The 14,745-nt window shown below is 42.2% G+C and overlaps 1 protein-coding gene across 1 annotated transcript; it reads left to right on the top strand.

Moving 5' to 3' along the window:
• Window positions 1-960, top strand: LOC100357171 (olfactory receptor 1L4). The gene has a single exon (XM_002720490.4). The coding sequence runs from the start codon at window positions 25-27 to the stop codon at window positions 958-960; it is 936 nt and encodes a 311-aa protein (XP_002720536.1). The 5' UTR covers window positions 1-24.
• Window positions 961-14,745: the final 13,785 nt, after the last annotated feature.

A 14,745-nucleotide genomic window follows, 5' to 3' on the forward strand; every position in this document is an offset into this window, starting at 1 on the left:
ACCCTGCCCAGGAAACCCAGAGACATGGAGACAAAGAACCACAGCACCAGCACTTCCGGCTTCATCCTCCTGGGCCTCTCTTCCAACCCGCACCTGCAGAGACCCCTCTTTGCCGTCTTCCTCGCCATGTACCTGGTCACCGTGGTGGGGAACGTGCTCATCATCCTGGCCATCCACTCCGACTCCAGGCTCCACACCCCCATGTACTTTTTCCTCAGCAACTTGTCCTTCATGGACATCTGCTTCACAACAGTCATTGTGCCCAAGATGCTCGTGAACTTGCTGTCTGAGACAAAGGCCATCTCCTACGTAGGCTGCCTGGTCCAGATGTACTTCTTCATGGCCTTTGGGAACACGGACAGCTACCTTCTGGCCTCCATGGCCGTCGACCGCCTGGTGGCCATCTGCTACCCCTTGCACTATGACGTGGCTATGAACCCACGACGGCGCCTCTTCCTGCTGCTGGGGTCTTGCACCATCTCCCACCTGCACGCGCTCTTCCGCGTGCTGCTCATGTCCCGCCTGTCTTTCTGTGCCTCCCATGTCATCAAGCACTTTTTCTGTGACACCCAGCCTGTGCTGAAGCTGTCCTGTTCCGACACATCCTCCAGCCAGATCGTGGTCATGACCGAGACCCTGGCTGTCATCGTGACCCCCTTCCTGTGCATCCTCTTCTCCTACCTGCGAATCATCATCGCTGTGCTCAGAATCCCCTCTGCAGCGGGGAAGTGGAAGGCCTTCTCCACCTGTGGCTCCCACCTCACCGTAGTGGCCCTGTTCTATGGCAGCGTCATCTACGTCTACTTCAGGCCCCTGTCCATGTACTCAGTGGTGAAGGACCGGGTGGCCACGGTTATGTACACAGTAGTGACGCCCATGCTCAACCCTTTCATCTACAGCCTGAGGAACAAAGACATGAAGAGAGGCTTGAGGAAATTAAGGGAGAGAATTTACTCATAGAAAGAACCACAACTGGGCCACAATATCTAAGGGGTTATCAGGTTATCTTTCTTTCTTACCCATTCTCCAGAGAACACTCAAAAATGTCCTGAGAAGTGGTTTTGCATTCTTGTGAGAGCTCTGGCCTTGGAAAAACACTTGGTGTCTATTAACGGCTTTCACCAAATACATATTCAATCCCTGACCAATTATTACTGCGAACCCAAATTTCAGGAAAATTGTTTTAATCATCCCCAGTAGATTGGCAACATTTTACTGGGATAACGCTGTCTCCAGTGAACTCTTCTATAAACCTAATTGTGGTTAGTACTCAGTGAGTTAAAATTTCTTATGAATTTTCAGTAGAAACTACATGACTCTTATATGACATTGGAAAGAAATCTCAGAAGGGTCACCTAAGAGTTTCCTGAAGCATGGCCTGAAAATTAACAGATAAAGTTTCAAGATGAGGGAACATGTGTAGGCAATGCATTCGTGTGACAGTAAAACATCCTGTGAGACTGACAGTAAGGAGAATAAGACTGGAAACAGAAGAAACTACAAAATAGCTTTACTCCATTCATCAACACCAAAGTAATGGCAGTGTGGCTTCACAGTGCCTGACTCCCTATCCCCTCACTCTTAATTCTACCTTTCTCCACATGTCAGGCATCTCGATCTTCTGTCCTGTATGCCATGGAAAAAAATGAGTGCCAGCTAGTATTAGTTGGGTTACAAAGCAAAAACAAAAAAGCCCAATGTCATAGGACTTTACAATAGAAAGTCTGTTTCTTGTCCACACTACATACCCACCATAGAAAAGTGTAAGACTGTTTCTCATGTTAAATAATCAGCAATTTAAGATTATGGAGGTACCATCTTTGAAACCATCAATCACCATTCTGAATATTTCCTACTGCCTGAATATTTCACTCTTGAATATTTCATACTGCTAATTAAATAATTAAATAGTTCTGCCTGGGAATGAGACACACTACTTCTGAGGCAGAAACCATTGTCCACAACCAATCTAATGATCCCACCCATACACAGGGAGCAGAGAGGGCTTGAAACACTCATATTCCTCTGAGAAAAAGATAAATATTTGATTGACAGCATTAATGACTATTTTATAAATACAGACGCACAAACACCTGCTTCAGAAATTCTCCTTTACCATGTTAGTGTCAATATCAATAGTGGCAGGCTAATCCTCTGCCTGTGGCGCCAGCACCCTGGGTTCTAGTCCCAGTTGGGGTGCCGGATCCTATCCTGGTTGCCCCTTTTCCAGGCCAGCTCTCTGCTGTGGCCTGGGAGTGCAGTGGAGGATGGCCCAGGTCCTTGGGCCCTGCACCCACATGGGAGACCAGGAGGAAGCACTTGGCTCCTGGCTTTGGATCAGCGCAATGTGCCGGCCATAGTGGCCACTTGGGGGAGTGAAGTAACGGAAAAACCAAGACTTTTCTCTCTGTCTCTCTCACTGTCTAACTCTGCCTGTCAAAAAATATATATATATATCAATAGTGGCGTAAGATTATATTCTCTCTCAAATCCTTCTGCTCAGCTATGTCATTGAAGTTCAACAAAGATGAACAGATTTTCTGAATCACAAGTTTGTTATGGCAGGAACCAAATTTGAAAAGATGTCTTTTGGGCTTAAAGATATAAGAACAGCTGTAGGGTGCCCTAATGGAATACTGAGGCTCCAACATAAAGATCCCTGCCATTTCAAGGAAAAAATCAGTTTCCAGTGGCCTTCATATTTGTACAAGCATACCTGGATTTCACCACTATTTCCCACCAAATACAGTGAAGACACTGCCCTAGAAAACACAAATAATTACTTCCTTTGTTCACGTGTGATCACTACATGCCATAGTACTTATGACACACTTAACTAACAAGAGGCTACTGTAGAACATAAGGGACGATGGCCCACACTAATTTATAAAACTAATTAGGGAGGCCGGCACTGTGGCATAGTAGGTTAAGCATCTGCCTGCAGCACTGGTGTCCCATATCGGCGCTGGTTCAAGTCTCAGCAGCTCCACTTCCTATCCAGCTCCTTGCTGGTGGGCAGGGAGAGCAGAAGAGAGCCCAAGTTCTTGGGTCCCCGTACCCATGTGGGAGATGTGGAAGAAGCTCCTGGCTTTGGATCAGCCCATTTCAAGTCATTGTGGCTATTTGGGGAGTGAATCAGTGGATGGAAAACACCCCCCTCCTCTGTCTGTAACTCTGCCTCTCAAGTAAATAAATAAAACTTTTAAAAAAAGTAATTAGAAAAAATGGAAATATCAGAAATGAAGGACTTAATAGTAAGTAATATAAAAAATATAACACAACTCCAGCATCCTACTCAAAGAAAGAGTTGGAGTCCCTGTTGCTCTTTTTCTGATCTATCTGCTAATTCACCAGGGAAAGAAGCAGAAGAAGGCCCAAGTGCTTGGGCCCCATCCACCTACATGGGAAACCTGGTTGGAGTTCCAGGTTCCTGACTTTGGCCTGGTCCAGCCCCAGCCTTTGTGGCCATACAGGAGTGAAGCAGAAGACGGAAGAGTCTTTCCTTCTCTGTCTTTTCTGTTTGGCGATCTTTCAAAAAATAAAATAAATTTTTTTAAAAATAAAAAAATGGAAAGCCCTGACAACAGTGTATATTACATATTCACAAAAAGAATATCTGATTGTGAAGACACAAAATTGATACACCATTGGCCCAACTAACAAAAAAAAGAGAAGAACCTAATCCATGAAATTTGAGAAGAAAAAGGAAATATAACAACAGATACCACAGAAATATAAAGAATAATCAGGAATGACTACAAAGAGCTGTATGCCAACAAATTGGGAAACCCAGAAGAAACGGATAGATTTCTGGACACATATAACCTACCAAAATTGGAACTTTTAGACATAGAAAACCAAAACAGACCAACACCCAAGGTAGAAATTGAATCAGTAATAAAGACTCATCCAACAAAGAAAAACCCAGGACCTGACGGCATCACTGCTGAATTCTACCACTCAATTAAAGATTAACTAATTCCAATTCTTCTCAAGCTATTAAAAACAATTGAGGCCAGCGCTGTGGCTCACTAGGCTAATCCTCCGCCTGCGGCACCAGCACCCCAGGTTCTAGTCCCAGTTGGGGCACCGGATTCTGTCCCGGTTGCTCCTCTTCCAGTCCAGCTCTCTGCTGTGGCCCAGGAAGGCAGTGGAGGTTGGCCCAAGTGCTTGGCCCTGCACCCGCATGGGAGACCAGGAGGAAGCACCTGGCTCCCGGCTTAGGAGCAGCGCAGTGTGCCGGCCATAGCGGCCATTTAGGAGTGAACCAACAGAAGGAAGACCTTTCTGTCTGTCTCTCTCTCACTGTCTAAATCTGTCTGTAAAAAAAAATGAAAGGGAAGGAATCCTTTCAAACTCCTTCTATGAAGCCAGCATTACCTTCGTTCCTGAACCTGAAGAAGATATAACAGGAAAAGAGAACTATAACCAATTTCCCTGATGAACATAGATGCAAAAATCCTCAACAAAATACTAGCAATTTGAATCCAACAACACATTAGAAAGATCATTCACCCAGACCAAGGGGAATTTATCCCAGGTATGCAGGGAGGGTTCAACATTCACAAATCAATGTGATACATCACATTAACAAATTGAAGAACAAAAACCATATGGTTATCTCAATAGATGCAGAGAAAGCATTTGATGAAATACAACAGCCTTTCATGATGAAAGGGTATATTGGGTAAAGGAACATTCCACAACACAATGAAAGCGATCCATGACAAACCCATGGCCAGAAACCTATTGAATGAGGAAATCCTATTGAATGCTTCCCACTGTGATCCAGAACCAGACAAGAATGCCCACGCTCACCACTGCTATTCAATATAGTCCTGGAAGTTCTAGCTAGATCCATTAGGCAAGAAAAAGAAATCAAAGGGATACAAATTGGGAAGAAGGAGGTCAAACTATCCCTATTTGCAGCTGACATGATTCTATATATACGGGATTCAAAAGACACTTCTAAGAGACAGTTGGAACTCATAGAAGAATTTGGTAAAGTGGCAGGATATAAAATCAACTCACAAAAATCAATAGCCTTTGTATACACAGACAATGCCATGGCTGAAAAAGAACTTCTAAGATCAAACCCATTTGCAATAGCTACAAAAAACAATCAGATACCTTGGAAAAAGTTTAACCAAGGACATCAATTATCTTTATCATGGAAATTATAAAACATGAAAGAAATAGACGACACAAAAAAATGGAAAAAATTCTTTCATGTTCATGGATTGGAAAAACCAATTTGTCCATACTATCAGAAGTAATTTACAGATTCAATCAATCAAAATACCAAGGACATTCTTCTAACATACAGAAAATATGATGCTGAAATTCACATAGAAACACAGAAGACTCTAAATGGCTGAAGCAATCTTATCCAACAAAAACAAAGCTAGAGACATCACAATACTGGATTTCAAGACAAACTAAATAGCAGTTATAATCAAAACAGCCTGGTACTGGCAAAAAAACAGGTGGATAGACCAATGGAACAGAATAGAAAGTCCAGAAATCAATCCATGCATCTACAACCAATTTATCTTTGACAAAGGAGCTAAAACCAATCCCTGGAGCAAAGAGTCAACAAATGGTGCTGGGAAAACTGGATCTTCACATGCAGAAGTATGAAATTAGTTCCCCACCTTATACCTAACACAAAAATCCATTTACAAAACATCAAAGATCTAAATCTACAACCTGAAACCATCAAATCATTAGAGAACTTTTGAGAAACCTTCAAGATGTTGACATAGGCCAAGAGTTCTTGGAAAAGACCCCAGAAGCACAGGCAGACAATCAAAGCCAAAACTGACAAAATTGACAAATGGGATTACATCAAGCTGAGAAGCTTCTGCAACCTAAAGAAGCACTCAGCAAAGTGAAGAGGCAATCGGCAGAATGGGAGAAATTATTTGCAAGCTATGAAACTGATAAAGGTTTAATATCCAGAATCTATAAAGTTAAGAAAAGGGCAAAGGACTTGAGCAGGCATTTTTCAAAAGAGGAAATTCAAATGGCCAACAGACATGAAAAAATGCTTAGGATCAACAACCATCAGGGAAATGCAAATCAAAGCCACAAGGAGGTTTCACATCATCCCCATTATAATGGCTCCCAAACAACAAATGCTCAAAAGGATGCAGAGAAAAAGGTACGCTAATCCACTGTTAGTGGAAATTGAAACTGGTAAAACCAGTATGGAAGACAGTTTGGATATACTCCAGAAATCTGAACATGGACCTACCATATGACCCAGCCATCCCACTCCTGTGAACTTACCCAAGGAGAATGAAATCAGCAAATTAAAGAGTTATCTGCACCCCCATGCCATTGCAGCTCAATAGCTAAGACATGAAATCAACCTAAATGCCTGTCAACTGAAGACTAGATATAGAAAATATGGGATATATATATTCTATGGAATGAAATCCAGTCATTTGCCACAAAATGGATGCAACGGGAAACCATTATAGTGAAATAAGCCAGTCCCAAAAAGACAAATATCATATGATCCCTGATCTGTGGTAACAGAGTGCCTACAAAGGTATCTATAGAAGTGAAATTGACACTTTGTGATGTGATGACTTTGAATAGCCCTTGTCTCCACTGTTAAGGAATAGGGTTTTTTTCATACTATTTGTTGAACTCTTTACTTAGTATAGGGTTAGTCTTAGGTGTATAAAGTTAATTGAAAATAGATTTTAGTAAAAATAAGAATGAGAATAGGAGAGGGAGGAGGAAGAAGTTTTGGAGTGTGGATGGGAAGAATCACTACGTTCCTAATTTGTATTTATAAAACGTATGAAGTTTATATATCCTAAATAAAAGGTTTCTAGGTTAAAAAAGAAAAAAATGGAGAAAAATTTAAAAGAACAGTGTTCAGGATCTCTGGGATATCACAATGAACCAATTTTTGAGGTTGAAAATTCCTGGAGAAATAAAAAAAAAGAGTGGCTTAGAAAACCTATATCATGCAATAGTAGCAGAAAAATTCCCCAGTTTGGAGAAAGATATGAACTTCCAAAAACAGGAAGTTCATAGGATCCCAAGAAGACATGATCAGAAAGGAAGCTCAACACAACACGTTATAGCCATTTTCAAAAGCATAACACGCCAGCGTCGTGGCTCAGTAGGCTAATCCTCCACCTTGCAGCACCAGCACACCAGGTTCTAGTCCCGGTTGCCCCTCTTCCAGTCCAGCTCTCTGCTGTGGCCAGGGAGTGCAGTGGAGGATGGCCCAAGTGCTTGGGCCCTGAACCCCATGGGAGACCAGGAGAAGCATCTGGCTCCTGCCTTCAGATCAGCGCAGTGTGCCGGCCACAGCGCGCTGGCCGCAGCGTGCTGGCCGTGGCAGCCATTGGAGGGTGAACCAACGGCAAAGGAAGACCTTTCTGTCTCTCTCACTGTCCACTCTGTCAAAAAAAAAAAAAAAAGCATAACACAAAGAGTATGCTAAAACTTGCAAGAGATAAACACCTGGTCACTTTTAAAGGCACTCCCATTAGATTGACATCAGATTTCTCAACAGAAACCTTAGAGGCCAGGAGAGAATGGAGAGATATAGCCCGGGTTCTGAAAGAAAAAAACAAACTCTCAACCCAGCAAAGCTCTTTTGCACAAAAGAAGGTAAAATAAAGGTCTCCCAAGCCAATAGAAAGCCAAGCACACTACACAATGCCCACTGTCTGATATTATGGAAAAGACAAAACTACAGAGCCAAAGATCAGTGGTTTAAGAAATTAGCAGGGGAAAGAGAGAGGAATGAATGGAGTAGCATGGATTTTCAGAGCAGTAAAGTTGTCTGGACAGTAGTGATCATGATGGATATGTGATTATATGCTTTTCCAACCCACAAAACATCTGACACCAGAGTGAACCCTAATGTGAGTGTGGTTGATAATGATATGTGCTACTGTAGTGCAGGTGTCCGAAGTGGGGAGGCCATACCTCTGTGGGAACAGGGATATAGGAGAACGCTCTGTAATATTTGATCAAATTTGCTGTGAACCTAAAACTTTTTTTAACCCAGTCTATTTCAAAGGAAAATCAAAAACAAGAAACTGCAGGTTGTCACTGCTGTGCCATTTATAGGTGAGGACAATGTGGGTGAGGCTAAATAACTGGCCCAAATTCCACCATTTAGTAATTGGGAGAACTGGGATTCAAATATAAGTATTCTGGCTGAAGAAGCTGAGGCAATGAAAGCTTTATGAAAGTCACCCCAGAATACCAAGTCCCAAATGGATGCTGCAAAATCTTCACAGCTTGTAAGACACAGAGCAGCCATCAGAATCCAGTCGACCTGGCTCCAGAGCCTTCAACTCCTTCCTTCTTACAGTACACATTCACCTGGAGACGCCCACCACGAGACACAGAACCCCAGGGAGATCAAGGGCCCGAGTCACCTCTGCACACAAGCCTAGACTCACATGTGCACAAGAGTACACACGTGCACACAGAGCACACACATGTGTAGACACACGCACATATGTAGAACACACATGTGCAGGAACATCTGGCATGTGTGAACACACGTGCTGCTGCATGCCTTTAAAACCCTTCCTGATTGTAAGAGGCTACCCCTCTGAAGCCCAGTTTCCCTGCAGAGCTCAAAGAAGCCATCAGGAATGTGCTCCCTCCTGGGAAGACTATGGGACCAAAACCCTCAAGGCTCTGACATGGAGAGGGCAGGCCCCTGGGTCTGTCACCAATTCCCACTGCAGCAAGAGAAGAACCAGTCCATTTCTGAGGCTCAATCTGCACACCCAGAAGCCTCCTCCTTCAGAGATTGAGAGTCTGATCTTAACCACCTGGCAGCCCCCAGGTCGCTTCAGGACACTGAGACTTCTCTGACAAGTCTTCAGGTAGGCAGTCTCGGGAGAGGGGAGTCCTATGGAAATGGACTGGTGTATCGAAAGCTTCGTGTGGTCTTCCTCTCTTCTCATTACCTCCTCCTCCATCTCAAAAGCCAGGAAACATTGTGTTTCCCTATATATCCCCCCTCTTTCTCTCTCTAGTCAAATAGCAACCATCTGAAGCACCTACTCTGAGTAAAGAGAATTCTAGACACTAACCCCTGCCCTTAAAGGGCACAGCACACATCATACAGCCCAAGACCCACACACTGGACCCCAACAGGAAACGGGGTCTGCAGAGGAGCAAATGAACTGAAAGTCAGGACAAAGGAGGAGTTCTGGGCACACACTCAGGAGCTCGACTCCACCACCATCTGACCTTGCAACCTTAGGCAAGTCACTGCGGCCAAGCAAGCCTCACTTTCTGTGTCTGTAAAATAGGGTGCTGTAAAGTCTAAATGACTTAATGTACTTAATTATTGCCGTGTCTGGCAATAACAGGAAGGCAAACTAGCTCACAAGGGGAAAAGTTCCCAAAGTTGGAGATGTGTGTGCCAGGGATGGGGCTGCCTCCAGATATGTGAGTTTCTTCTACTAGAAATGTGTAAAATGTGCAACTGCCTATCTGGGATGCTAAAAGGATGAGGTGAACGGTATAAGGATCTCAAACCCCATGATATCCAGGTCAGGTGAAGCTCTGTGAGAATCCACAGCCCCCGTCTCGTGATGAGGACTCTCAGCCTGCACTTTCTGTGTTAATAGCTGCAATAATGAATGCTCGTTGGGCACAGGCAGTAAAAGAAGGCACCAGGAAGAACTGGAACTTGAAAGCTGAATGCATGGAATTATTGAGAGAGAGACAGAAGCAGGCATCCTAGAAACCAGTGACTCCCAGGAGAAGGCAGGCAGGAGCACAAAGTTCAGCAGCAGGAAGCCGAGAGCAGCTGGGAGCTGCACGACTGGGGTTCACTGAGGGATCAGAGTCTGAAGCTGCCCAGAAAATCTTTCAAAATAAGTAGCGAGTGAGAGACCAGGCTGAGCAACCATCGCCTCCGGAGCCGAGAGACATGGGGTAAACAAAGCTCTCATCGAACACAGGAGTCAAAAGTAGGCAGTAAGGAGCGATTTCAGAGAGCTGAAAAGGACCCAGTGTAACACGGACCCTGCAGAATCCTTGTGCAGACTGTATCTCCAGAAGGACCCTGCACCAACGCTGCTCTGTGTGTCTTGCTGCTGGCCCACAGCAAGAGAGCAGCCAGGAGGAGTGCAGCTGGGTTTGAAAAACAGCAGCCTTGGGGAGATGGAGCCTAAGACCAGGTACTGATACTGCAAGATCGGGGAGCTGCGGTTTGTTCAAGATCTGACAAAGCTCAAGTCCAAGGTCCCCCACAGCTTTCCCTTTCTGGAAGCAAAGAGAAGAGTTCACGCGGAATGGGAGTGGGAAGGAAGGAAAGTGTAAAGACCCCAAGGCGGGGCTGCAGAGGATGGAGGAAGAGCAGTGGGTCAGCAGGAGGCTCAAGGCCCGTGGTAGTCAGCATGTCTGCCCACAGAGGACACGCTGGCCTGGTCATCTAGCACACATGTACAGTTTATTTGGTAAAGAGGTTATCAAATCAAACTAAAATACAGAGATGAGTCACTGATAAAAATATTTTTATTCAGGAATCATGAATAGCATTATAATCTGGGACTCACAGAGGAAAGATTGGAGGTTTTGTTCGGACAGAGAAATCTAAGCAAGTTGCTGTCAAATAAAATTCACTGGCACTTTTGGAGCTGAAGGAGCTGGCAATCTGATTGGCACACAGCAGCAGCTACTATGCAAAGGTAGCCGTAAGGTCAGGGCTGGCAGTTCCATCAACCTTTGCTAAGTTTAAAGAAATAGTCTTCAAGCCAAGGCAGGCTGTTTGGCTCGATTGGCTGAACTCATGACTTGAGCAACTTTTCCCCTACCCCCAGGACCTCTTGGATCTGTTTCAGATGGGTAAGACAAGAGCGTTTTTATTTGCATGCGCCATTTCCAAAAGTTACGTAAAGTAGTGTATCATACATCATTGAGAGTCAGCACGCCTAGTTGTGAATCTCTGATACACCACTCGCCAGCTCCATGATTCTCCGACCCTCAGTCTCCTTATTATAAATTGGGACAATAACACTACGTAAGTCACTTAAGTGCTATTCTGAGGTTTGAGGTGAGTGCTAGGCATAGAACCCGTCTAGTATTTGTTAGCTAGATTTTTCCCCAGTTCAGTCACTTCCCAGCTGTCCTTGCTCATTCAAGGGAGCAGGTGCATGGATGACGGGTCGCTTTCCCTCAGGATCTTGCGCATCCGACATTTTTCATCAATTTCAGAAGTGCATTCTGTGCTTTAAATATGCACTCTCTGGTTTCACGTGGGCAAGTGGCTAAGAAAACTGCCCAGATTAGTGTTGAGTAATCAAATAGAGGAAAACCAACCTTAAGTGACAAATGTCCATAGTGTGAGAACATGGACGGAGAAAGTTGAAAAGTATAGAAACAGCCTGTATGTACATCCTGTCAACGAAAGGAATAAATACTTGTTAAGGTGGAGTAGTGAGATTTAAAAGGCATTCCTTAAAAGATAATGAAATCCTGTCTTTTGCAAAAAAAAAAAAAAGGGATGCAACTGGAAATCATTATTCTTAGTGAAATAAGTTGGTCCCAAAAAGATAAATATCAAAATACTATATAAGTATATTTTACAATTTGGTCTATACTTAGTAACAAATTTGCATTTTTGATGTGATGTAATAAAAGCTTTTTAAAGTAAAAAAAAGACAAATGTTTTCACTGCTCTGTGGTAACTAACAGACTACAAAAAATGTAATGTATAGGAACAAAATTGACATTTTGAGATCTGATTATTGTTTATAGTCCTTGTATCCACTGTTGAAGAACGGTGATTTTTTCTTCTTACTATTTGTTGAATTGATGTTTAGTAAAAGGTTAAGCTTACAACTATGAAATAAACTGAATGTACATCATTGTAAAAATTAAAATAATAAGAAAAGAAGGAGGAAAGAAGGTAGCTGCATGGGTGGGAGGGCAGGTAGTGTAGGAAGTAACACTATGCTTCTAAATATGTGTATATGAAACACATGAAATTTGTTCACCTTATATAAATATAAAAATTATATTAAAAATAAATTTTAAAAATTTAAAAAATAAAAGGCATTCCCAACCACTTATGACAAGTCTGTTGCTCAATTCTCATTTCAGTCTCCAAATGATAGGGGCAGGTAGGGTGGAAAGAAACTGACAGGTTCACACCATCATCTCATGGAGGTGATATGAGGAAGTCTGCAATGTTATCATATCTGGCTAAATAGGAAGGAGACCAAGCTACTGCCCCTGAGAAATGTCACATAGGTCTTGGGAATTCTAGATTCAAACCCATAGGTGATCAGACAGCCTGGCACTACCAGGGCAAACAGTGTCCCAGAGGTGAGGCTGAAAGCCAGAGGAAGAAATGGGAAAAGATCCAGAGATCTTTTCATGCCCAAGAGAGGGATGAAAAATATCTACCTCAGGCTGGGAGTAGCTATTAAAATTTTCAATATTCATAAAATTATTTAGCATTTCACAGCACTGAAGTTATTTTGGAATCTACTATAGGATCTCTGAATCTACCATAGAAATTTTCTCATGAGTACAAAATATGTATGTAATAAAAAGTCTGTGGGAGAAAAAAATGAACTATGGATAATACTATGCCCTTTATTTAGCATGTATATACATCCATGCAGAAAAGAAAATCTTTTAAGTATGCATGGAATTCTAGTTCTCCAGCAATGCAATTATAGGGAATTTAGTGTTTTATATTATAAAATACAAATGAATGTGTTCATTATTTGAAAATGCAAACAATGTAATATAATGTTAAATATTGAAGTTACTCTCTCTCTCCAATCTAACTTCAGAAGGCAACCACATAAAAGGGGATCATCAAAATATTCATGGAAAATACAAATTATGAATAAAATCTCATAACTTTAAAATCTTTTTGCACCAAAATAATCTTTTAATTCCATCTCCATGAACTTTTTGAGATACATGTGTACACATCAACATCAACACAAATACATACAACATAAAGTTGATATTTTCCTCATTAAAAGAGAATTATTCTATATTCATCACTCTGTAACTTGATTTTGTCATTTAAAATGTCCCAGTCAGTATTGTAATAATGACAACCCAGCTTAGCACGAAGAGGGAGACCTTAGCCCTCAGACCACCTACATTCAAATTCCAGGTTTACCACTTATGTGGGATCTGCTCATTAACTTTGCTAAACTCTAATTTTTTGTCTGTAAAACTGGAATGATAACAGTGCCCATCTCTTGGGATTTGGGGAAAATATAAAAGATGTGTAAAGCACTAAGCTCGATGTGCACACATATTAAGGGCTTAAAAGATGTTGGCAAGTAGTAGAATTATCTCATTTCCTTAGATACTGCATGACATTGAATAAGAAGAATGTACCACGAAATGTTGAACAATTCACCAATTTATGAATATCCAGGTTGTCTCCTCTGTGATCATTTTGTCTGGCTTAATATTACAGGCAACACTACAAGTCAAATATGCCCGTATCTTTGCATTACACAAGTAAATCTATTTCTAAAGGCTAGATTTCCATGGTGGTAGCATCAGATAAAGGGCTGCAAATATTCAATTCCACTGCATCCTACAAAAAGTTCATGCTGATTTTCCCTCTTAACTGCCAATACATGATCATCTATTTTCTTTTGGATACTGTAACAAAAATGCATTGCCAATCTGATGAATGAAAACGTATTTCAGACCCCATGTATTTTTTTGATTATAAGTAGGATTGACCATCTTGATATACACCTTCTTTGGCAACTGTGTTAGAGATTGTTTTTCTTGGGAAAATAATATATATTCTAGCTACTCTTATGACCTCTTTTTGTATATTATTCAAATTTTTGAGCACAATATTTTTCACTATGATGTCTACATTTCATATCTCAGTTGGCGTGACTGTCACTATAATATAAAAATTTATTTCTGGCTAAGACTAATTTTATACTCCACATTTTTACTTTTGAATGGTTTATTCATGTGGGATTTCTTTCTATGTGTGAATAAGATAGAAATCTTGTTTTTTAATCTTCCGCCTGCAGCACCAGCATCCCATATGGGCGTCGGATTCTAGTCCGGGTTGCTCCTCTTTCAGTCTAGCTCTCTGCTGTGGCCTGGGAGGGCAGTGGAGGATGGCCCAAGTGCTTGGGTCCCTGCACCCACATGAGAGACCAGGAAGAGGCACCTGGCTCCTAGTTTTGGATCAGTGCAGCGCCAGCTGTAGTGGCCATTTGGGGAGTGAACCAATGGAAGAAAGACGTTTCTCTCTCTCTCTCACACTGTCTATAACTCTACTGGCTACTTTGGTGAAATTATCCTAAGTTTCACATTTTTCAGATAAATGGCATAGATTTTCTAAGAAAACAATCATACAACCTATAAATAGTGATCATTTCATCTTCTCTTTTTTAAAATATTTATTTATTTTTTGAAAGTCAGAGTTACACACAGAGAGGAAGAGAGAAGGAGACACAGATCTTCCATCTGCTGGTTCACTCCCCAAATGGCCCCAGTGGCCAGGGTCTGGCCAGGTAGAAGCCAGGAGTCAGGAGATTCTTCCAAATCTCCCATGTGGGTGCAGGGGCCCAAGCACTTGAGCCATCTTCTGCGTCTTTTCCAGGTACATTTGCAGGGACCTGGATCAGAAGTGGAAGCAGCCAGATATCAAACTAGCACCATATGAGATACCATTGTCACAGGTGGTGGCTTTACTGGCTCTGCCACAATGGCGACCCCAATGTACTTTAT

Source organism: Oryctolagus cuniculus, chromosome 1, assembly GCF_964237555.1.
Source record: "Oryctolagus cuniculus chromosome 1, mOryCun1.1, whole genome shotgun sequence".
In the NCBI taxonomy this organism is placed as follows: Eukaryota; Metazoa; Chordata; class Mammalia; order Lagomorpha; family Leporidae; genus Oryctolagus; species Oryctolagus cuniculus.

What these genes read in the sequence shown, in the direction of transcription:
- LOC100357171 (XM_002720490.4), top strand. Translation starts at nt 25, where the DNA reads ATGGAGACAAAGAACCACAGCACCAGCACTTCCGGCTTCATCCTCCTG.